Source organism: Haemaphysalis longicornis, unplaced genomic scaffold, assembly GCF_048455015.1.
Source record: "Haemaphysalis longicornis isolate Haplotype H1 unplaced genomic scaffold, Haemaphysalis longicornis Haplotype H1 scaffold_8, whole genome shotgun sequence".
Lineage (NCBI taxonomy): Eukaryota > Metazoa > Arthropoda > Arachnida > Ixodida > Ixodidae > Haemaphysalis > Haemaphysalis longicornis.
Genome location: NW_027526445.1, coordinates 185,205,935 through 185,231,163, shown reverse-complemented (window position 1 = coordinate 185,231,163; position 25,229 = coordinate 185,205,935). Strand labels below are relative to the sequence as shown.

The window sequence follows — 25,229 nt, the reverse complement described above, 5'->3', positions numbered from 1 at the left end:
AACGGGTGCTCGGCTGCGGGGTTCCGTCCTGAACGAGGGTTTCAACCACATAGTGGTCTCTTCCCAAATCATGACCAGTGTTGCGCCAGACGGAGTTGGCGATGTTATGTGTGATGGACAGATCATGAGTGGTATCTCTCTGGACGCTGTTGCCTTGTCGAGTGCGGTGTGCCGGGTCCGTGAGGAGGCGCATCTGATGCGAGAGGATAGTAGAGGGCACCCCACGGCCTTCGCATGACACATGCGGATACCCCCATTCAGTGTGCGGGGCGTTGAAATAGCCGACAATAAGCAGCTTCTGGCCCAGGGCGTAGGACCAGGGCTTTTGCAGAAGTAACGTGAGATTCTGCGGCTGCTTGACAGCACTATAAATGTTCAGTATGTCGAGGCATTGTTGCTTTTTCTTCTTGGGGGCAGGTAAAAGTTTGACGAAAACATATTCCAGGCCCAAAGCGATTAGGGTTTCTTGGCATTCCGGGATGTTACTTCGCACCAGGGTAGTCACACCTCTCCATGCTGTTTTCATTTTCAACAAGATCCAGCATCGCGAAATAGATTAGATGATTCAAACATCGCGAGTAAGCCATGTTGCGGCGAAAATTATACCGCAGTCTTGCTACAGTGACTTGGTCTGGCCACCAAAGAGTGACCCAAAATGGCGGTGGCAACGTCTACGTGTGTCCACCCTTGCGGCGAACGCGCCTGAAGTGAGGCGCTCTAGCAAAGGAGGTGGATTCCCGCTAGGGGGCCGCAAGATGCACAAGCCCCTCGCATCGGCTCCAAGTTTCGCCCGCTCTTACGCTGGGTAATCGCTATCCACGCTATCGAGAGGGGTACCACGGTAACCGGCAAGTTACGCGGATCACCTCGACACCATCATCTCGGTCATCGAACCACCAGAAGGTTAGTTCGGAGTGCCCGAAGCCCACACCACGTCGTCGGCTTCGCTAGGCCTGATCAGGCCTAGCCCCCTCGCTCGCCTCATCGTCGCCGCCGCAGCTGCGCTCGTGCATCGGCCGCTCTGGCGCGTGCACGGCCACCGCGTAATACCCAGTCATGAAGAACACCGTGGAAGGGGAAGAAATGGACCCCGCCGAATTCGAACGACCAGGCTGGGCAACCATCAGGCACCGGCAGCATGTCCTACGCGCGGCTGCTCAGGCAACGGCCCAGCAAATAAGTCCGCCCGAAATCGACTCCAAGAAGCAATCCCGCCGCAAGCGACCGGTTCAGCGGACACCGCCGGCGACGCCACTCCCGGCAACTGATATCAAGATTGTTCTACGTCCCCGAGGCGGCCTGGCGCTTGCGTCGCTAGCCCAGGCTACCCTCGCCGACGCAATACAGGTTCAAGCTCACGGTGTGCCGAACCGTGAGGACCAAGTTCGAGTGCAGCAAACAGCTAACTACCTTGTCATTAGCACCCCATCGGACGAACGTGCCCACAAGTACGCAAGTATGACCTCCTTGACGGTCCGCGGGAAGCAATACGAGGTCTCTGCTGACGTAGCATCTCCGGCTAAGACCGTAGTCGGGGTCATATTTAATATCCTAGAAGACGACACACCTGAGAAATGTTCGACAGCATATAGAACTACAATCCGGATCTCCAAATTCTTGACGCCAAGCGACTGAACTCGTCAAACATCGCCAGATCCTGTTTGATGGTCAAAAAGTCCCTTTTTGGTTTCGGTATCGGTCTTCGCTCTACCGATGCAAGCCGTTTCGCCGGAAGACAAGCGTGCTATGCCTGCTGGTCCATGGGCCACCGACAAGATGTGTGCCCTAATGCTCGAGTCACCCCCCGCTGCCCCCGCTGCGGCACCGCTAACCCCGCCGAACCCCATGACTGCTCCCCACGATGTATCGTCTGTGAAGGCCCCCACATCACCGGATCGGCTGACTGCCCACGTCGATATCAGCCACTACGGCGGGCACCTACATACGCCCAAATCGTCACAACGGGTGATCCAGCCTCATCGACCCATGGATAAAGTTTTAGACAAGAGTTCCCACCACTGCTGCAAACCGGACCCTCCGGCCGCCAAGGTCTCCTGAAGGGATCTCCCATCAAGCCACCATCCGGCCAACCACAAGTAATTCATGCCAAGCATAAGCACGCGCCTCCAAGTGGACAAGAAGCCACCCCGGACCACTAGGTGAGCTGCCCGGTAGTGCCTGTCCACTGCTTGTAAATCAATCACCCACCTCCTCCCCTCAGCCCCTCACTGGATATTCTTCTGGAACTCAATGCTATACGGGCTGAAATATCCCTCCTCTGCCAAGAGAATGCGGCTCTGTGAAAGGAAAACCAAGCTCTAAAGTCCCTAATATCCCCTATAGGCAAGAGGACCCCACTTCTCCAACCCATCCTCCCCCTAAGCGCGAGGCGGTCTCAGACAACTCGCCCTTCTCTGAATCTCCCCTTACACCAGACGAGCAATTCCAAAACCAAATTACTGAGGTTGGGGTATCCTGTAAGCAGGCGCTGACGGAGCAAAAAGCCGAGTGCTCGAAGATTCACCAAGCCCTGCAAGCCGGCATATCCAACGTCCATGCTAACGTAGAGGCCTTACGCTTAGATATGCGCAACAGCGTTCAAGAGCTCGTGAACAAAATTGATACCCTTTGCAATCCTAATCCGGCCCTCGCCCTTAATTATGACATCCCCAGGGAATAAGGAGGACCCGCGGCCCATTCGGGTCTGGCAGTGGAATTGCAGGGGGTATCGGCAAAAACGACAAGCCCTGCTACTTCTAACTCAGGCAACGGGAACTCCCCCTACAGTCATCGCGTTACAAGAAGTAGGCTCGTTAGTTAAGCTCCCTGGATACAAGGCGTTTCAAGGCAACGGCAACCTCACAACAGCCGTACTAGTTGATCGTAATATTCCTGCTGAACGCACACAGTTTGATGGCATCGCGGGTCCTCACGATCTGGTGACTCTCTTTCCGAACAAAAGAGACGCTGAGCGGCTGTACATCCTCAGTGTGTACAGCAGTCCGAAGGCAACAGGGCATACATTTAATCTTCTCTTCTCTTTTGCAAAACAGACTATTGGACCCCATGCGCTTATCATAGTAGGCAACTTTAATGCGCCACATACAGCCTGGGGATACCACCATTGTACACGCAAGGGCAGACTTCTCTGGGATCAGATTCAAGCACATCGTCTTACTACAGAGTCGGGCCCGTCGATTGCAACTAGGATCGGCATAGCGTGCAGCGTGACTCATCACCCGATCTCACCCTCACTTATCACATCAAACACGCATGTTGGACCTGCACTCCTGACACATTAGGAAGTGATCATTTCATCCTCCAAACGGATGTGACGGTAGCCAGCTTCGTGCGCGGCCGCCCTCGGCAGACCTTTTTGCCGAACTGGGACAACTTCCGACAAGTACGCCAAACTCTTGATCTCCCCAAAATTAGTACTTCGGGATTAGACAATTGGACTCAGCATATTCTTAAAGATGCTCGGCACACAAGTATCGTGCTAGATCCAGACATTCCTTCAGATATGGTTGATTCCCCCCTACAGAATTTCTGGGCTGCCTACCGCAGATACAACGCAGATGGCGTAAAAAAAGCACAACAGGAAACTGCGCTCTAAACTATCCCGCCTCAAGGATGAAATTGAGCGGCACTCCGCCAAGCTTGCCCAAGATCAGTGGCGTGAAATTTGTAATCAAATGAAGGGAAACCTCGGAATAAAACGCACTTGGTACCTCCTCAGGCATCTATTAGACCCCACTCGCGCGAAGACCGAGCAGACCCATCGGCCTACAATGGTTACACAAAATTTTCCTAGTACCAACGAAGAACTACTAGACAAAGTTTGCTCTCTATGTATATGTCCTTACTGGTGACACCCAACAGCTCCCACTATATAAAGGACCACCCAATACTGATCTTGATGCCGATATTACAGAGGCAGAGGTACGGAGCGCCCTCCTTGATCTCCGCCCCGGGTCAGCGCCGGGGCCGGATGGAATAACCAACAAAATGCTCCGTAATCTGGACGACTCCTCCGTATCGGCTCTTACAGATTATTTTAACCACTTTTGGAAGCTCGGTTATCTCCCCCAGGCATGGAGGCACGCCCAGATCACCCTCATTACGAAGCCCGGGAAGCCTCTCACCATCGATCACCTCAGACCCATCTCACTCACCTCATGCATAGGTAAAGCCATGGAACACATCATCCTCTATCGCCTCAAGCTCCCCCTTACATCTACTGATGCTCTTCCGCATTCAATGATTGGCTTTAGGCCCGGATTATCCACCCAAGACGTCCTGCTACAATTATCTCGAGACGTAATAACACCTACTACCAAGCGCGACACAGCAGCAATATTGGCTCTAGACCTCACAAAAGCCTTCGATCGGGTCTCGCACGCTGCCATCATGCGCGGCTTAGAATCGATTGCCCCTGGGAAATGCACTTACAATTACGTGCGGGTGTTCCTCACGGCGCGCACGGCATTTCTTCAAGTAGGAGATCCTAAATCGAAAATTATCACTCTTCCTTCCATTGGTACCCCGTAGGGGGCAGTATTATCACCTCTTCTTTTTAATCTGGCTATGCGTAACATTCCCAAACGCCTAGAACTAATACTCCCCCTTCACTACAGTCTGTACGCGGAAGATATAGCGCTATGGGTAACAGGAGGTAGTGACGAACTAATTGAGGACACCTTGCAGCAAGGGACCCAAGCGGTTGCCGAAGAGGCTCTTCTGGCAGGCCTTGCGTGTTCACCCGCCAAATCCTAACTGCTCCTTCTACCATCTCAATTCGGATCGCGAAGCCCCGCAAACATCGCAGTTTCCATAGATGGCCACCTGATCCCAGACGTGCCTGCCCTTAAAGTGCTAGGGTTGGTAATAAAGCGCAACCAAGGGAACATGCAATACATCTCAAGATTAAGTTCCCATGTAAATCAAACAATTGGACTCCTTAAACAAATTTCTAGTCGAAATCATGGACGCAAAGAACAGGACTGGCTACGACTCTTACAGACATTTGTCATCAGCCGGATTACTTACTCCCTCCGCTACCTCCGAGTCTCCAATGCGAATTTGGCCATAGTTGATACCCTAATTAGGAAGGCATACAGGGCAGCACTACGAATTCCCCAGAATGCACCCACTGCCAGACGTGAACGCCTAGGGATCCATAATACGGCTCAGGAGCTTATTGAAGCCCACCACATCAACCAACTCCGCCGATTTTCAACTACCTCCACTGGTGAGCACATTCTAAAACGTTTGGGTATCCGCGCACCAGAGATCTCCGACCCGAAGGTCCACATTCCAAGAACCACCCATGCCTGCCTCCGCGTTCGTCCCCTCCCACGGGACATGCACCCCGAGCACCACAGGGCTCGCAGGGAGGAGCGAACATGAGCACTAGCGAAGAAATTGCCAATCCGCCCAGACATCATGTATGTTCACGCGGCAGAATACCGCCATCACGATGGATATGCCCTCGCAGCCATCAAGAGCCCGGATAGCCCCCCTGTTACCTCTCTTACCGTGCGTACCACTTCCCCAGCGGCGACGGAGGAGGCGGCAGTAGCACTTGCGTTAACAACCCGGCCTACTCCCACAATTATAATCACAGATTCGAAAACGGCCATGCAAAACTTCGCCCGTGGGTCAATTTCCCTCGTGGCATCCAAAATCCTCTTAAAAAATCCGCCGACCTCTACGGTCGAACTCATTTGGACCCCGGCGCACACTGTTCAGGGAGGGAACCAGGCGGCCCACAATGTGGCACTATTGCTTACTATCCATGTCGGGGCTAGCATCACACCCTACCATGGTGCCCGATCCGCGAGGCACCGACTAATTACCTATCACGACATTGTCGTGCATTACCGCCTCGCCCGCCGCCATTATCCCCCCGCTCATCCAGGGCTCACCAACTATCAGGAACGCCTGTGGCGACTCCTGCAAACTAATACCCTCTTTTGCCGGGCAGTACTCCATCGCATCTACCCCGCTCAATATCCCTCACCGAAGTGCCTCCTTTGTGACGCCCCCGCCACACTTGTCCACTCTATGTGGGCGTGCCCCCAAGACCCCTTCCCGTATGTAAATAGTGATGAGCAGTGGGAGCGTGCGCTGGGCAGCTCGGACCTGGACGTGCAAACACTCCTGGTCACAAGAGCTGCCACCGTCACCGCCAGACTTCAACCGGCGGCCACCAAGTACCACTGACCACAGGACTAAATAAAAGTGTTTCTGTCTTTCTCTCTCTAGCAAAGGAAGTAGCGGAGTGACAACGCTGAATTGAAAGACACTGATACACAGAGAAGAGAAATATAGGGATAGAGAGTGTCGTAAAAGGAAGAAACTTGAATCGAGCAGGCGTGGACAGCGATTGTTCGGTGATCGCAGTGGGGTTGCGTCGTATGTTTTTTTCGCATTGTTCGGTGGCTCGACGGGAGCTTCGAATTCACGATCCGCGTGCAACCTGAACTTGGAATTCCCACGGTAGGCACGTTTAGGGTGCTTTGATTCACGCGTCCGGTGCTGGCATTGAGGCACCCTACGCGCGTTTGCGTACTGCTGAAGCTTAGGGCCGTCGCAGGTTAACTCCCACTCGCGAGTACCCATCTCCTTGCTTGCATCTGTTCAGCAAGTGGTCTGGCTCGCCTGCTCCCCTTTGCACATCATGCAGCGTCAAACGTGGGCTAAGAATAAACAAGGTCGGGACGGGGCGCCAAAGCGATATAAAATATGGGAAAACACCAGTTAATCCGCGCCAGGGTCCGTCGTATAAAGAGGATCGCGTTCACCCGAGCGTCATGTCATCGGGGTTTTAAATAGATTGTTTCTATGGTGAGTTTACCGGGACCGCGGTGATTTGCCTCAAGAAAAGGGTCGTCGTAAGTCTGGGGGACGTAACAGCGGGGTTTCACTGTAATAGGGTTCCTCGACGCCGGCGCTGCCATAAACTAAGATTGATCAGCGCACCCTCCAATTAGGGATAGGGCATCGATGAGTGCTGATTTTTCTCATTCCATAAGTAGTGTGAATGACAACAAATGCGGTGTTAAGCGTCCCAGTCCCACCAGCGCATTGATGATGATTAGGTTACCTCATCTGGGATATCTGTGAAAAGGCCTAAATACAAGCATACTGATGCCCGAAGTAGTTAACAGTCTTGCTTGCCAGGGAGGCCATGCGAACTCGCTATGTATGCCTGGAATTGCTCAAACTTGAATGATTCGGCCACGTGATAGTGAAAACAACCGTCAAGCGTGAAATTAACAAAAGCACCCTATCAATCGAGCAATCAACCGAGTAAACCCGGTCGATGATTCTTGTTAATTTTTAAGCGACGCCGAGCCCTGGTATACTCACGTTCTCTGATATCGTATATAATTTGGCCCGCCGAGTTCCTCGCTATGTAGTTGTTGCTCGTTTTATACCCCAGGAAAGCTGGACAAAGAAAAGTAGAAAAACATAAACAAAAGTGCTCCCACTTTAACAGTTTATGTCATTCCCATTGTTCCTACAGCATTTTTTGACTAAATGAGGCTCTTTTGGCCGTTTACGCGCACAATATTTTAAAAGCTGCGTAACTTCCGTTAAATCTTAGAGGAAGACTATGATGAAGCGGAGACAGCTGGGCGTATCTATACGTTGATGATGAAGATGACTACGGTTAACAAGATAGCTGCACGGGACAACTTTCGTCAAATATAGAAACCATTGCAATCAAAACCATGCGGACGCCGCAATTTTGGGCTGTTTAATGGGTGCGCCGAAAAAAGTCCTATGGGAGTGACTTCAGAATTATTCTCCGTATGCTCGCAATAGCCCAGAAAGACGGTGGTAGGGCTCGGCTTATCTGAAATAAAAAGGTTATATAATCTTAGTATATTGGCTGTTTATGAACACTGGCGTCGCCCCTTGCACTTCATATATCTTTCCACGTCCATGCAGAGCATGGTCGAGTAGTTAGGATTACCAGGCTCTCATGCAGACTCTATCGTTTCGTTCGTACTATGCTGTCTATAATTTGTTAAATGTTGCATTTGACGTTTTTTTTGACAGAACTTGTTCCTTTAGCATGTTTCCTTTCTGCCCTTAAACTCTGTGTTAAAGCGATCCAACAATTTTGCACTCTTCTGAACGGACTCTAAAGCATTGTCTAGCTTACCTCAAGGCGCGGTTGCGCAGGTAATTGTTTCATGCGGCCCATTGGATAAAGAAAGTTCATCGGTGCTGTTCTGGAGCCTCGTTAACAAAAGAGCGTCATCTATGTCTCTGGTTTTGTCCAGAATAGGCTTTTTTTCGCCCATTAAGTTTATATTGAATTCCAAAACGCTTTTCTCAACAAGCCGTGGGAGTTTGATCCACTCCCAGGTATCCTCACTAATTTTGGGTGAGCAATGAGGTCTAAGACCAGATTCCGCTCTATCACTCGCGTCATCGTGCTTTGTGAAGTGTTTGCCTTCCACATGATGTGTCAGAACGTCCACACAGAACTAGGGAAGAGGCCGTAGTCGATACCAAGCCAATAAGCTTACATTAATTACAGAGAATGGTTCTGTGCATCCACCTTGGTTCGCATAGTCGCTCTTGTTCTCAATAATGTATGTTTTTGTGAGATGTCTCCGCTTTGTTATCCTGCACTTCTCTCTCAAAATTTGATCTTCCGATTGGGGGTAAAGATGACAGGTGCAGAATTCTTCAAAGTTAAGCCGATGACATGGTTGCGGCATTTATTTCCTTTCACGGATGCCGCACCACGATAAGCCGCGTCTATGAGCGAGTGTAATTAATACGAAAGTTGTGCTGCAGCCGGTCTGAATGGCTTAGTGAAAATGCGACTTACTACATAATGGAAAGTACAATCCTTTATCTCGCAGTCTATATCGCGATTCACCCTTAATTAGTCCTAATACGCCAGAACACGCGGCTGTTATGAAAAATTTCGTTGTAATGAAAAAATTTGTTGTTATTAGAAGCTTCGACGCTTCACTTATGGGGACAAAATAGTTGATAATCCATCGTAGGTGACGGTGAAGCGTAATAAAAATTATTGATTGAGGGGCATACAAGACCGGGGTGTAGAGTTTTTTGCCTACCCGCGTGTTTTAAAATGCGTAATGCTGCTCTACATCCAGGGCACCTACCATGACACCGGCTGACGAAAAGGCGAAACACTGCTGAGGACGACGCGTATTCTCACGTGCTTTGCCCTCTGAAAACCGGTACGCCCGTGGTCAAAAACACTAATGAAGACTAGAGGAATGGTTTGGAGACGGCAAAATGGAAAAGGCGCGTGCGCAAACGCGCCGCTCCCCGCGTGGAGGTGAGCTAATTGTGTACAGACTGGTCAGCCGAAATGTGCTTTGTTTTAAACCGCAACTATGATGGTGGGTATTTGAAAGCAGGATCTCACCTTCAACGACATCCACTGGCTGCTCTACTATGATCGTGTCAATGCTCGCCAAATACTCAAGGCCGGGTGCGCAGACGACGTTTCCTGCGCTCTTCCCTGGTCCCTGGACATATCCTGCGGGTGATTTCCAACACGAAGACCGTGTGGAGGAGCACACAGGTGAAACTGTTACGCCCGCATTCACGATGCAAGCTTCAAAATTAATTCAAAGAGCCTTCAAGGTCTTTTGGTAATAACACGAGGGAGACAGACACTGCTTTTACCTAGCACATCTGCGGGTTTGCCCACTGAGTCCTCACTGAATGCCACGTGATAGCGTCACGCGACCTCTCGCACCACTGTGCGCTCCGCACACGGCACATGTAGCGGTCGTGTGGGCGCCTTGCGCGTGCGCTAGGGGTTAGCAAAATTACAGGAAGTTCACACCAACGCAAGGCATCTCACTTCTCCGTCTCTTCCCCCAACGACGGAACTGGCAAGATCGGTTGCCGAGGCGGAGAAGTGAGATCCTCTAACACCGCGTCTAAGTTTATAAAAGAAAATTGTTTCAACTCATGTGCTTCACCAAAACAACTTAACCAACCACCATTTATGGATCAGTCATTGATTTGCCCATACAAAGAATATCTCTTTCACGTAAGTAAGAGAATGGTTAAGTGCGGTCACTTGTCTCTAGGTTCATTCTATGTACAACCGCGTGTGTGAATTCAAGTGACGTCGCATGGATAATCATTGTGGCTGTCGTTTGCAGCTTCCCTTTCCAGCCACCTTCCCAGGGTGGATTGACGCGTATTTTTTGCAATGACGGCAGTCAGACAAAATAACAAATTACAAACGAGGGGCTCAATAAAAGTGTTACGAATGGCTCAAGTTGGTCGCATCGAGGATGTCAGTTATAATGGGAGGGAGATGGCTCCATTCTGCGCTGGTTTTCCCGATAAAAGATTCATTGTACAGTCAAAAGCTTTATGGTATGCAGAGTGGTATAGCGCCGTTCTGGCGCACTCCCGAAGTCCGTACATTTATCGGGCACACTCCTTGGTAGCTCTTGATCGCATATGGTTGTCTTCTGGGGTGATTACGTCACGATAACTAAAAGCTACTGCAGAAGGAGACCCAATCTGAGCAAGCACTTTTTATAAATCAGCCAAAAAAAGTTACATTTTGAAACGTCTCTTTCCGGCTTCCCGATCGGTTAATGCAAACTGCTCTATCTTGATATTCCCAAATGGCGTGACGGAAGCACAGCAGCAGACAATGGTACGATCCAGAACCTTTTAATTGGAGGCATTCTTTGCGGAGTGCCCCCCCCAGCAAGGACAACGTAACGCCGTGCATTTCCACAAAAAAGCATATAGCGCCGGTGTTCCACCGCTAATCGTTAAAATAGTGTACATTAAGATAATACATCGAACAATATGATGAAACACTAAAAAAAGAAAAATGTACAAAAATTACGGAAAATGGCGACCCCTGTAACGCCCTGTACTTGTACAATAATACAGAATTCGCTAAGTTCCAAATGTATTCGTTATAATACCGCAAAAAAGATGAGTGCTTTAACGACATTTGGAAAACTAAAAAATAAGCAAAACATAAGGAAATACTGAAAATGGCGAACCGTGTAATGCGGCCCTGCATTTTCACAATAATGCAGATTTCGCGAACGTTCCACCTGTAATCGTTATAATGGTGTGAATGGAGATAACTGGTTCTACAGGATTTAAAAAAACACAAAAAAATCTGCCTGTAAGGACCTTACACTCAAGAAACATCAGAATGCTATGCATCACTAGAGAATTCTGTGAATTTGTGCTGAATTTTTTTCAAGGTGTTTTTTTTTTCTGAACGTACAAGCTTGCAGAATGCGCTAGGCCTTCTGCGAGCTTGTGCTCTGCAATGGCGGAGTGGTACGCAATGCCGTGTTTACTCTTATAAAGCTTTTGACAGTGCTCATAGCGTGACAATGCGGCACGCACCCTTATTTATTTATTTATTTTACAAGAACTGCCAGCCTTATTACAAGGCCTTAGGCAGGAGTAGGCATTCGGTACAAGCACAGATCAACAAGATAGAAGACAATAAACAAAAAATGCACAATATTCAGCACAAAGAAATGTTTTCCCTTGCCACTTCGGAAACGAAAAAAAATTAAACAAGAAAGCAGACAACGAACGGGAAAGTGCACAAAAACAAGCACAAAATATTTTTTCGTGTGGCGATTTCAGGAGGAAAGACGGGAGATGAACGCTGCGATTTATTCGAAAGTCCAGGAAGAAATGATGAAACAGTCTGGCAGTGAACAATGGGGTGGGTAATGCGTTCCATTCAGGAACCGTGCGTAGGAAGAAAGAATTTTTAAACGTGTTAGTCCTGCATGAAAAATCTCTAACCGTTTCACCGTGATAGGAGCGCGTGCAGCGGTGGCTAGCCGGTAGAATGTATAAAGTTTTATCTATTCCTGTTTGACCATTGTAGAGTAAGTAGAAAAATTTCAATCGGTCCCGATAACCCCTTGTTGGAAGGTTCTCTAGCTCTGCAGTTTTTTAAAGACTTGACGGGGACGTGCGCCAGCTGTATGAATTGTAAATAAATCTATTTTCTCTGGGTGTACTCAATTTTAGTGATGTTGGTTTGAGTGTGTGGATCCCAGACAATCGAAGCGTATTCTCTAATAGGTCGGATAAATGTTTTATGTGGCAAAACTTTTAGTTCAGGTGATATGTTTCTGTAGACCGCCTTAAAAACCCCTTTCTTCATTGCTTTATCGTAAATGTATGTTATGTGCTCATTGCACTTGTGATCTGATGTAATTACTACCAACAAGTATTTGTAAGAAGACACGACGGGTAGAGGCTGTGTGATAATGCTGTAAGCGAAAACTAAGGGATTCTTTTAGCGGGTAATGGTCATTGTAACAGACTTTTTCAATTAATAGTCATCTGCCGTTTCGACCACCATGTTTGTACTACTGCTAGCGAGGTGTTTAAGTGTTCCTGATCACTGGAATTGCGTATTTCGTTATACAAAATGCCGTCATCTGCAAAAAGCTTTATCTTGACGCGTATGTCACTAACGATATCATTTATAAATACGATAAAGAGGAGCAGCCCTAATGCTGATCCTGGCGGAATGCCTGACTCTACATTTACAGGTGACGATGCTGCATCATTGATTTGTACACATTGTTTTCGTAGTGACAAATAAGCTTGAATCGAGTTAACTAAAGTGTCGTTCTTTAAAATACGTTTTAGTTTAAGGAGGAGTTTGGAGTGAGAGACGTGGTCGAAAGCTTTTTCGCAATCTAAGAATATCAGGTCAATTTGGCTTTGCCTATCTAGAGCTGCTGCCATGTCGTGAACTGTTTCGACGAGCTGGGTTACGGGCGAAAAGCCTCGCCGGAAGCCATGTTGTCTTGCATCAATTATTGCGTTCTTGTTTAGAAAGGTATTATTTTGTTTGAAAATTATGGGCTCCAAGACTTTGGCGCATGCGCAGAGTAAAGGTATTGGCCTGTATGATGTGGGGACAGACAGAGTTCTTTTTTTGGTGTGGGGACTATTTTTGCGCACACTTTCAATCGGCTGCGAGTTCGGCGCATGAGAGTTATTTCTCGAATATTAAGGTAAAATATTTTGAACACCACTCGGCGTACCGCGATAGAAATTCATTCGGAATTGCGTCAGCTCTGGGTGATTTTGTTGCGTCCGGATTAAGCCAAATCTCTAAGACGCCTTCCTCTGAAATTCTAGCATCACCAACAGGCATAATGTGTTCATAGCTAGAAAACTGCGGGCTCATGCCGTCAGAACGCGTGACCCCCGAGCAGAAGTGCTTGTTAAGCGCATCTGCCATCTCGCACACTCAGTTAAAAAGGTATCACCAATACAGAGTTTGGGTGCAACTATCTTTTTTGGCTAAGTGGAGCCAGAACTTTCCCAGAACTTTCCCAGTGATGGCCAGTTAGAGGTGACACGTGGCGGGTTGGGCGAGTTAAAAAGTTACAATTCTAATGCAAGGGTATGACGATAACAATTGTGGGACAATCAAAGGCGAGAACATTTCTGACCCTACGAAAAATTGGGCTGAATAAGCGTGTTTTTTTATGGATGAGGCACCGGCAAGGCGCGAACAGGATGATATCAGGTCCAACGAGCAGAACAAGTCCCGACTCATTCAAGGGCATCTGTTCTGATATGCAAAGGAAGATAATTTTGTACAGAGTTAATTTTTAATAACTGACATCAAAAACTCGTTGCGTGCGCAATTCTGAACTATCTGGCAGCCTTCACACGGATCGGCAAATGCGAGTGCTATAGGTTGTATCCACTGGCATTGCACGCATGCGGCAAGTATGCGTGTCGCCTTAGCAACGGGGACGCGAGGGCTGGGGCACGGCGGCTAATGCATAAGGCGTCCAAGTGAAATCAAGAGCATTACTACAGTGAACTAGAATACTTGGGTATTCTAGTTCACTGTGCATTACATCGACGTTAACTACTCTTTCCTGCAGCGTCCTGCCGCCTACTTGTGGCACGACACGAATAAAGTTGTTGACACAGGTCAGCTTCTACCTGCCGTGTTTTCCTATGGCCACTGACTGCACACTGGTGGACGAGCGCAATCTCTTTTGGTCGCTTGCCTATTGATGGCGCTGTCTCCCTGCTAACAACACGCCCACCATCGTTAGCGCGAACTACTACGCTGCTGCCGTACCTCGACCGGCGTGCCCGTGAGCATTCACAATTTCTCTCAACGCATTATTTGGCTTTCGTACTGAACGACTCCGCCGTGAACAATTTGCGGGCGCACATATGTTGATCTGCGTGTTTGCAAGCAACTGTGCTGAGAACACAGAGCAACCGCGGTTCCATTCTTCAGTCGTGATGCAGAATTCTCTGGGGCTAGTAGAGCATCAGCACACAATGTCACTGGTATTACTCATATCTGTTGACTTCGGCGCCACGGCCGAGAGTCTGGTGGTAACGGGCAGATTAAGGACGCCGGGGACTTTTTTCTTCGAGATTCAGACGCATCCGCAGACTTGATGGGCGGATCATAGCAGTTGATAGTATTGCCAAGAGAAGAAATCGACCGCTAAACGTTAATGTGAATACCATCTATACAACGGAGCATCTGGGCTGTCTGTGAATGCGCGACCAAGCGAGCTTGTGTGGAGGTTAACGCGGGTATTCAGCTGCTTCACTCGCTTAGCTGCGGTTCCTTTATTAGATCTAAAGGGCGGCTCAAACATATCAATACAACGACAAATCAGGATTAACGGTTTACAGCCCACTTAAACAGTGAACTCTCAACGGTTGCTCGCCCTTCGTAGTTGTGTTTTCTCCGCTAAATTGTTTGCTAGGGCAATGATGAACTGAGGTTGGCGTGACCTAAATTACATGCTTCTATTGAGCGTCCGCCATAGCAACTGGCCTCGTAGTGATTAAACAACCTAAGGTTCATGTATGAGCTCCTGTCCTTCCGCACTTGGACAGTCTCAGCTCCTCCACAGTTAAATAATGGCACTACAGCTGCCTAATCCACATCATTTGCAACCATGAAAATGCCACGAACCCCACCGACGCGAACGAGCCATGATTTGTTTTGTTTTCAAAGCATCCACTAAAGAAAGTTTATTGAAATTGGCTGTTCGTATGTTTATTTTTAATCGGAGCAGTATCTGGTGTATCTGGTTGCCGCAGTTAGGTCCTGCAGAATTCATTTCAAGTTTCAATAAACGCTATTGTCGGGCTGCACAAGACCATCAGCGTTTAGAGTGCGCAGAGTTTCGTATTTTCTTCGATTGAGCAAGGCTTTGTCACCGGGGCACATTCAAAGGGAGTAGCGCGTCCGGAGAATGCCTTAAAAGCGGCCGACTTCTGAGTTTGCCCGTTTGAAAAGTGTGCACTTCGCGCCTGTTTCATATGTGGCCTATGTGCACTTGTGGGTCCTCTGGCCGACGACGTGCTGAGAAAAAGACGCCTCGCTTTGCTGGTGCTGCGCCAAACCTGATTTTCTGCTCTCAGCCAATCATAGCTCGTTCGAAACAGACATCAAATGGACGAAACTAAAAGTTGCACCCCAGCTGGATGTCTTGTATTACTTGTGCCCAGCGACGCCGGTTGACCGCTGATATCGTGGCGGCAGACATTATAGCGTTCAAGTTTACCAAGCATTGGAAGATAACCGCAGGAAACAGTGGGTACATCAAGGTTGTAACTCACCTGGAGGCACGGGGGGCCGGCTAGGGGAGGTGCTTCGAGTTCCCTGATTGATTCCAACTGCAAGTGTTCATCATCGTTTGTATAAGATCTGCGCCACACAGAGCTGCCTTTTGTTTTGCCACAAGAGTAACATATCTTCACATAGATGTAGTCTGCGAGATCAACTCGTCTCCTGCTCTCTGTTCAGTTCTCCAAATGTTACACGGTGCCCCTTCATTCACTCACTGCGCATGCGTGTGAGGCTCAAGAGTTACACTGACGAAAACGTTTCAATACTCTGACAAATTTCTGCGGAACAAAGTATCTACACCTGGCTATTCTTAACGCGCAAAGAAAACAAATTATTGGTGACTCCATTTCCAGATATTTGAGAGATTGCTAAATCCCAAAGAGACTTCTTAGAACGTCTTTTGCGTGTTTCACCATCCTTGCGTACGTTTCAAACAAACCCTTGCCATGAATCGAAAAAGTGCACAATATTTGCTATGATGCCAAGCCCGTGTCGCTTTGTCACAACGTTGCCCACGCGAAATAGTTAATACAGCGATTTGTTTTGTGGCCTAACCGTAGTGACCACCATGCACTGACCAACTGACCCACACTGACCCACAGTGCCCACAATGCACTGAAAATGCACTGACGAATGCACTCAGCAAACTGAAACCGGCAGTTCAGGCTGTCAGCGTGAAGCCACCAAGGAACGCAAGGGACGACAACGTAGGGTGCGTACAGCATTTCAAGTTTATTTGGTGAAACTCGCGGCTTCTGAACTTCTTGTTTCAGAGATAGAAAATGGCCAAATCCGGTGATTTCCACTCGTATACAGGAGATTATACTATGCAGTAAGCTCAAAATGCCAACAAAGAGGGATTTATGTTGAAAGGCTCTAAAGATTACTCCATAAAACCAATTGCAGTAACACAAATCTACATGAATAACTGGTAGGGCTACCATATGCTATCATTATGTATAAAAAACAGTGCTATTATCCTTGTGACTGTTTTGGGAACGACGATTCAAAGCTACGCATTACTCGCAAAGTAACTTGGGATGAAAATTGTTACAAAGATTAAAATTGTTTTTCTTTTTGCACGCAGACTATGTGACCGCGCGCCAACGTCAACACCGAGTCTACATAATGCACATGCGATTGCTGATGTTTGAATATATCTGCCTGGAGGGCACGCAGAGCATAGTCTAAGAGTCACAGGGGAAATTGTGGAAACAATAGCAAACTACCACCATTCCCAGATTTTAATTGCAGAATTAGGCCCCTTGCCACTGAGAATGAGCGCCGCATTCTACAGGAGAGAGTGGTTGTTTTCCGGATGCTCGTTGAACTAGAAGACTAGGTTGAACCATATCTAGCAATGAACTACCAAAGCTGCCCGATAGCGTGAATAACGATCTCAAACTGCGCCCGGAAGAGAAGCTTCAGGCGAAATAGCGTTTAATTAGGCGCCCATATTTAAAATAGGCATAGAAAAGAGGTGTTTTTAAGCGTAAATGAGTATTTCGGCAGAAACGCCAAAAACAGGCATTTATAGGCACTATACAAACCACACAAACCCTTCTGAACCTCTAGTTCACGGTTCTATATCAAAATGGCGCCATAGGAGGGCAAGAAAAAGAATAGGCATTTGCCTACATTCCGAGCTACATTCCGTTCCCCTGTTCCGTGTTCCCTGGGCATGCCTGAGCCCACGCACTTACGCTGAGGCCGATTTGTCTGGCCGTCCTTAGCCGCCACAGTCCTCGCTCACACTGCCGTGGAACCCCGCGGAGGACGCTTCCGTCCGGAGAAAAGAGCTGCTCGCCACTCCACGCATGGTTTTGTCCCTGAGTGATTGACCGACTTTCGGGCGACTCACCCTGCCGTGGGAAGTAATGCTCCGGAGAATCCGCCTGAACGTAACCAAAACGTCTCCCATTCCGCCACCGTGAACTCCTAGCCATGTGGTGCCTTACTACTGCCCTGCTCCTTTTCAAGAAGGGGCTCTAGATAACCTTATGGGGAGTACATATTGGAGGCCTCAAGACAGCGCGGACCCGGCATACGCGGACCAACTACATCGCACTCTTCGTCTACTTCATTTTCACCACTTGGCGCATGGTTATTTTCCGGCATCTTTTCCGGCATCGAAGCAGCAATCAGCCTGCATCACGTTATTTCCTTTTTTTCAGTTTGCGCTTACTTTTACTCTCGGTTTTTTCATTCCCGGCTTCCGCCTTTAGTGGTGCACAGTGGCAAGATGCCACAGTAACAAAACTCATTCGAGCATCCAGCTACCAAAGTCTAAAAAAGTAATTTTCACCCAACATCCAAGCATTCGGTGGGTTAAATAATTAGTTCAAACCTTGCGTACCAGCGTCAGCTGGTAGTTAGGACCGGGACGGCCAGTCCAGCTAAGGGCTACCTCGACTAAGAGGCCCATCACCAGGCGGGCGTCCCGACATAAGCGCTTGCTACAAATAAGAGTTTATACTCTCTCTCTCTCTCTCCTCTGCTGCTGGTGAAAACCCTCATCGCCAATAGAAATGTGTGAGGCCTCTTGACAGAAAAGCACTAAACGTGTTAAAGGTACCGGTTCCACTCACCCGGAGTTGGAGGACCTGCTCGACCCGACATGGTGGGCTCCTGTTATTTCTCTTCCACATCTTCGCACTGCTGGAGCTGGAAGTTGGAGGTTGACCATTTTGTTGAAAAGTCAGCAACCCAAAGTCGTCACAATTCAACTGCTAAAACTGAAGATATATATGGTGAGAAAAACTTCCTGAAGCAACTACAGTCGGCATAGTATTCGGTACTTTCATCTAAAATTAGTGTGAACCTGACAAGACTTGTTAAAAGATGGTGATATAGTGTAGGCGGAAACCTGCTCCTCTAAGTGTTTTTTCTACTCTATTTTTGCTTGACCTTTTTCTTTCGCGAGTCCTAATTTCATAGCCACCAGTCGTTCAAAATATTCCCGTTATGTGTTCACTAGTCTAATTGGCTGTACCATAACTTTACCCCCTGTTATTATTTTTTGTGTCCTATGACGTGGTGGGAAACTCGATGAAGCGATGCAGCCTCGTCATTATGTATCATCACTGTCAACGGTATGTGCTCCAACTATCATTGCCATTTCTTGTGTGTTCATTTTATAGCTGTGTTGCGACCGGGCGGGGGCACCCGATCCGAGCTCCGTGGCCTCCGACATACGAGTGGTAGCGTGTATGATGCGAGCGGCCAGCCGCTGTTGCAACCGTGAAGAAGTCCAGAAGCCGTAGGCTAACGTAACTGTTTACTTCACAGCGAGAGGTGAGCCGAAGCCAAAGAACAATGCCCCGACGGGCGAGGTTACAATACAGGACTCGAACAGAGCGACAACATCGATTCGCTGCTCTAACAGGAATGGTTTACAACGCTTGGGAGCTCTATTTATACCCGAAAGCGGTAACGGTCAAACGCAACACGCTGGAACACGCACTACACTCTTTCCAGAGTTCGTAAGCTGTTCATAGCCTCGGGCACGTTGAGTCCGAGAGAGGGGAGAGAGGAGGACTCCGTTGCGATCACCGGGGCCTGCCTCTGTGTCCTTGAAGAGCGTGGAGACGAGCCGTGCAGGCAGCCGCCGAATGCGCAGAGAGCGAAGCGTCTGACGAGGCTTTGTCGCAACTTGTTGCCGACATGATTGCGCCTGTTTCCGAAGGCGCACGAGTGGCTTCGCCGCACAGCCGAGGAGTGATGCGGGGAAGTACTGCGGCGCTGGCCCATTCGTTACAGCTTCTCCGCCGGGGGTCCGAGATCCCGATGGATAAGGGTCTGCAACCGTTGTCCGGAGGGATGCTGTCGAAGTGAAGTGTTCGGCAGACGCTCGACTCCAGGCCTTGTCTATACGACACCGTGCTGGAGCTTCACCGGGCGGGTCACTGGACGAGTAGTGGCTCCCCAAGAACGTCTCTGGCTTGGTCAGGCAAGCAACAGAACAACACAGGAAGACACAACCGCATCGCCGGCAAGTGCGAAGACAAATCAACACTGAAGATCTACCAGGCTTTTAGTTGCGATAAAATACGCTAATAACTAACTACTCTAGTTATATTTTTGCCCAGCAGTACTTTAGACACGTGAACAAACCTGAAAGTTGAGATTTCGCGTGATTGGAAATGTCCCACACAAAAAAATTGCAATCGTAAAGGGCGAAACCTGTTCCAGGAAAAACAATGAAATTGAGAAAGTCAGGCGTCTACAAGCCACTTCTCGCGCTGAGAGCTGCGATTCGAGCTCTCATCATTGCTCCGAGCTTTCCCTTTTTTTTGTACCGTACTTTAGGTGCACCCGTTCTCTGAACGCTGCTGCGACCGCGTGAGAGGACACCGGCCGTTCGCTTCGACAACAGTCGAGCGCGCGGAGGAGCGAGAAGGATTTTCCATCGTTCAAACGAGCGGCGCGCACTCCTTCTTGGAGGCGGCGTCCGCCTGGCGCGATGCGAGCTCACGGCTTTGCCCCTTCGCGTGCCTGCACTGAAACACGCGCCGCAAGCACGCGCGGAAGTTTTCCCTCTATCCTTCTTGCTCGCCTTTTCGCGAACGCGTTCGGCAAGCGAACATCGGAACGTGTTTACGTTCTCTCCTCTAGGCTGATCGGTTCCCGACTTCGGCTCAGCCGCAGTCGACACCGCAACCTCAACTAGCTCCGCCGATGTTGGCCTATCATCGGGAGCATCAGCTTGGAGTGAAAAGGGCACGACGTGCTCATTAGGCACCTGGTAGCTTTGAGCAGTCACTACCTCGTTGTCCCTAGCGCTTTCGGCGACAGCCTCAGCAAGCGAACACCGAAGGGTGTTTTCGTTCTGTTTTGCGGCTGTCAAGGCTACGCTAGATCCAAGCTGCCCTGTCTCAACAGACGGCTCAGCCGCCCGCTACACCTGAATCTCTACGAGCTCGGCTGGCTGTTGCTCGAGGTCAGCTACCTGAGCTGTTGGCAGGACGGAATCGGCTTGCTCAGTGGCGAGATCGTCATGACTCCCAGCTGAGCTGTGCAAACCGCTCGCTGCTTCGACTGCAGGCTTTGCCACCACATCGCTCGTTTCTGTGCTACCGTCCGAAGGAACAACCTCCGTTTCAGCGGACTCGTGTTGTCTTTCGGTAGCCCTATGGTTTACGCACTCCAGCGAAACCTCGCTATCTCGCGAAATGTTCATGTTCAAGTCGGTAGCCATTCCCAAGGCCTCCCGCGAATTTGAACCGTCCGAACACTCCGCCGAGATCTCCAAAACAAACGCCGACACATTATCGCACTTAGTGGACACGCACTGCCCTCTGCCGACAGTCTGAGCTAATGTGCCGTCGTTATCTCTCTCAGCAACCTTGACGCGCTGCGGGGCAGCAACGGTCACCTCCGACTCGCGCTCCCGAGCGTCTGCTACTGTCTTTTCGTTACCGTGGCCAGTTTCTCTATCCACGACAACGAGGTCTTTTTCGAGCAAAATTTCTAATCAGGCTTCGCTTCTTCCTGCTCGAGTTGAATTTTGTGCTCTAGGTTCTTGTTCTGCCGTTGGAGTCTTTCTCCCTCGAGCTCCCTTCTTTCCTGTTCAAGGCGCTCGAGCTCGAGGTCGTACCATCGCATCTTTTCCTGGTGCTGTCGTTCTTTTTCCTCGCGTTCCTGCTGTCGTTTCTGCCTCTCAGCCTCAGCCTCTGCCTCGGCGGCCTGACGTTTCGCGGTCTCCCTGCCATTGATCAGCTCAATGCATTCCGACAGCTCCTCATCGTCAGCCCCGACAGCGAGTATGGCCTGTATCAGCTCTGGCTTTCTCAGCGCGTCCGTAACATCCAAGCGCAACTCTTTTGCAAGCTCCAACAACTGCGGTTTTTTCAACGCCTTCAAATTCATGGCCGGTCTAGAGTACTGCTTTCCCACTGCTCCAAAAAAGTTTTGCGCGAATAACCCACGCGACAAAAACACACGCCTTACCAGCTATCCTCAGAAGCCTGGTAAAACTCAGTGAAGAAAAGTCCCGCACTCACCCTTGACCGCCGTGAATTCTGCGAAGTCCGAAGCCGCCTTGACGTCCGTGGTGTTGGGTCTCGCACCGCTGGCTTCAGGTGTTACGAAGTTGCCATCCCACCGCTGCCACCAGTTGTTGCGACCGGGCGGGGGCACCCGATCCGAGCTCCGTGGCCTCCGACATACGAGTGGTAGCGTGTATGATGCGAGCGGCCAGCCGCTGTTGCAACCGTGAAGAAGTCCAGAAGCCGTAGGCTAACGTAACTGTTTACTTCATAGCGAGAGGTGAGCCGAAGCCAAAGAACAATGCCCCGACGGGCGAGGTTACAATACAGGACTCGAACAGAGCGACAACATCGATTCGCTGCTCTAACAGGAATGGTTTACAACGCTTGGGAGCTATATTTATACCCGAAAGCGGTAACGGTCAAACGCAACACGCTGGAACACGCACTACACTCTTTCCAGAGTTCGTAAGCTGTTCATAGCCTCGGGCACGTTGAGTCCGAGAGAGGGGAGAGAGGAGGACTCCGTTGCGATCACCGGGGCCTGCCTCTGTGTCCTTGAAGAGCGTGGAGACGAGCCGTGCAGGCAGCCGCCGAATGCGCAGAGAGCGAAGCGTCTGACGAGGCTTTGTCGCAACTTGTTGCCGACATGATTGCGCCTGTTTCCGAAGGCGCACGAGTGGCTTCGCCGCACAGCCGAGGAGTGATGCGGGGAAGTACTGCGGCGCTGGCCCATTCGTAACACTGGTATGATGTGATTGCGTGTTCCTGCCTCAGTTACCTCTTCAGAAGGTTTTACTGCAGCGATAGGCCGTTACGCCTGCTTGGTCACAATTGCACATTAATGGGAAAGTAATCCCTGACATATTTGTCATTGTTGTCGACAAAGTAGGTGTCACCAAGAGGGAGGAAAAACAAACTTTATTGAGCAAACCATGTGGCGGCTACAGCAGTTTCACCTGTCGGTGGAATGCCGCAGTCAATGTATCCCTGGAACCTGGGCGCTCTCCATTATGGAGGAATAAGCATTCTGATTCTAGTCAGTGCTCCCACGCACTGCTCAATGGCAGGAAGAGCTTGACGTTTAGTACGAGAAATATGCTACAGAAGTGCGAACAGTGCACATTTTTTTTACAAAAAGCCGTAGAGATGCTCACAGCACGTGCGCTGGCTTGTGCCGTGAGCTTGGAAAAACACATTAAGAACGTCAACAAAAGCAAGAGCAAAGATTGCACATACCACTGCAGTACTTTACCGGGCAGAACGTCATTCTGTTTCGGGCAGCACTGACCGATTGCATTGCTGAAAAAGAAGTTAGTGTCACCCGGCCACCCGTAGTGTCACCCGGCCATACCGGCCACCCGTAGGAACACCGCAGGGAGTTCCCCAGGCTGACCGCGCCACTTGCAGCTTCTATGGGATAAAAAATTAAAGCTGTTAAACTCAATGTGAAAGCTGTCGGAAGTGCAGAGCAGTGATTCGCCATAACGGGCTGTAGCACCGTTCTCTCCGCTCACTGTTACCACCAAATGCGATTCCAATTTCCCGCCTTCGCAATGCACGTGCGCTCCAAACCCTCTGACCCCATAGTCTTGGTTGGCGACTTCAACGTTGACGTGCGCAAGAAGAGTGGCGAGTGGCTGGTCGAGTACATGCAGACCAGGCACTCTATGCATTCTCTCTCTGCCGGCTTCGACATGTGCCCCACTACCATTCACGGGAGTTGCATTGATATGGTCTTTACGCGAAACTGTGACGCGCGTATGCTTCTCAAAGACCGTTTGACCGTGCACTTTAGCGATCACAAGGCAGTCATTGTGGCCGTCAGGTACAACGATAACACAAACAGGTGCTGATGAATAAATGATTACGTTCACACTCTCGTCATTAATTACGCCATTACTCGCAACACACTCATCGGTGCACCCAATGCATTCGCATTTCGGCACGATTCCCTTCGGGGAGGTGCGGGGGAATTTTTTTGGTTCCATTTCGCTTCTTTTCGCCTTTCCGCGCCTAAAAAAACTTGTTATGGTGACAACTATAGGCAAAGAGAACGTTTAGGTCACTTAAAAAGCAGCTGCGTCTTCGTAGAGTACGCGATCGCCTGCAAGAACTACCCGGGACGCGGTTCTGCGCGCTTCGTCGCCGCAGACCCGGGCGTCGGCGACGGCAGCAGCATACCACCATCAGGCACAAATGAATTCTACTGACGCCTCGTTTAGACCTGATACTGGCAGAATGAGAGGTTGGCTTCATTTTGCAGCGTGGACAACGAATGCGGCTTCGTTTCGCATATATCATCATCATCATCATCATCACCAGCCTATCTACGCCCACTGCAGGGCAAAGGCCTCTCCCATTATTCTCCAATTACCTCGGTCCTGTGCCAACTCTGACCAATGTATCCCCGCAAACTTCTTGATCTCATCTGCCCATCTAACTTTCTGCCGCCCCCTGCAACGCTTGCCTTCTCTAGGGATCCACTCTGTTACCCTTAATGGCCAGCGGTTATCTTGCCTTCGCATTACATGCCCTGCCCAAGTCCATTTCTTCTTCTTAATTTCTCCTAATATGTCTTTAACACCAGTTTGCTCCCTGACCCACTCCGCTCTCTTCTTGTCCCTTAATGTTACACCTATCATTTTCCGCTCCATTGCCCGCTGAGTCGTTCTCAATTTAAGTTGAACCCTCTTAGTGAGCCTCCAAGTTTCTGCCCCGTAGGTGAGTACCGGTAAGATGCAGCTGTCATACACTTTCTTCTTCAGCGACAATGGTAGGCTGCTATTCATTATCTGAGAATGTCTGCCGTATGCACCCCACCCCATTCTGATCCTTCTAATTATCTCTGCCTCATGGTTGGGATCTGGGGTCCCAACTTGGCCTAAGTATATATATTCGCTTACCACTTCCACTGCCTCCCCATCTATCTCAAACTGCTGTGCTGTCCCGAGGTTAATGATTATTAGTTTAGTTTTCTGCATATTAATTTTCAGGCCCACGGTTCTACTCTGTTCGCCCAGTGCGGAAAGCATGCTTTGCAATTCGTCCCCCGAGTTACTTAGCAGAGCAACGTCATCAGCAAATCTGAGGTTACTGAGGTATTCTCCATTAACCCTTACTCCCACCTGTTGCCAATCCAACGTTCTGAATACTTCTTGTAAGCATGCTGGGAATAGCATTGGAGAGATTGTGTCTCCTTGTGGAGGATGATTGTAGCTGTAGACCCATTATAGATATCCTCTAGTATTCTTACATAATGCTCATCTACCCCCTGGTTCCGTAATGCCTGAATGACTGCTAGGGTTTCGACCGAGTCAAATGCTTTCTCATAATCTATGAAGGCTATATATAGGGGTTGAGTATACTCAGCGCACTTCTCTATCACCTGATTGATCGTGTGAATATGGTCCATTGTTGAATAACCTTTACGGAACCCTGCTTGTTCTTTAGGTTGACTGAAATCTAAGGTTGCAGAGATTAGGTTAGCGATTACCTTGGTAAATACCTTGTAGACGACTGACAGTAAGCTGATCGGCCTGTAATTTTTCAAGTCCTTCATGTCGCCTTCGCATATATAC

General features: G+C 49.4%; 1 protein-coding gene across 1 annotated transcript in view; it reads left to right on the top strand.

Annotated features, from left to right (window-relative positions):
* Positions 1 to 1,056: 1,056 nt before the first annotated feature.
* The window catches only part of LOC144148619 (monoglyceride lipase-like), a 60,516-nt gene continuing 36,343 nt past the window's right edge, over positions 1,057 to 25,229 (top strand). The window contains exon 1 of the mRNA XM_077680130.1: positions 1,057 to 1,448. Within this exon, the coding sequence (XP_077536256.1) occupies positions 1,057 to 1,448 (392 nt within the window). The remainder of the gene's footprint in view (positions 1,449 to 25,229) is intronic.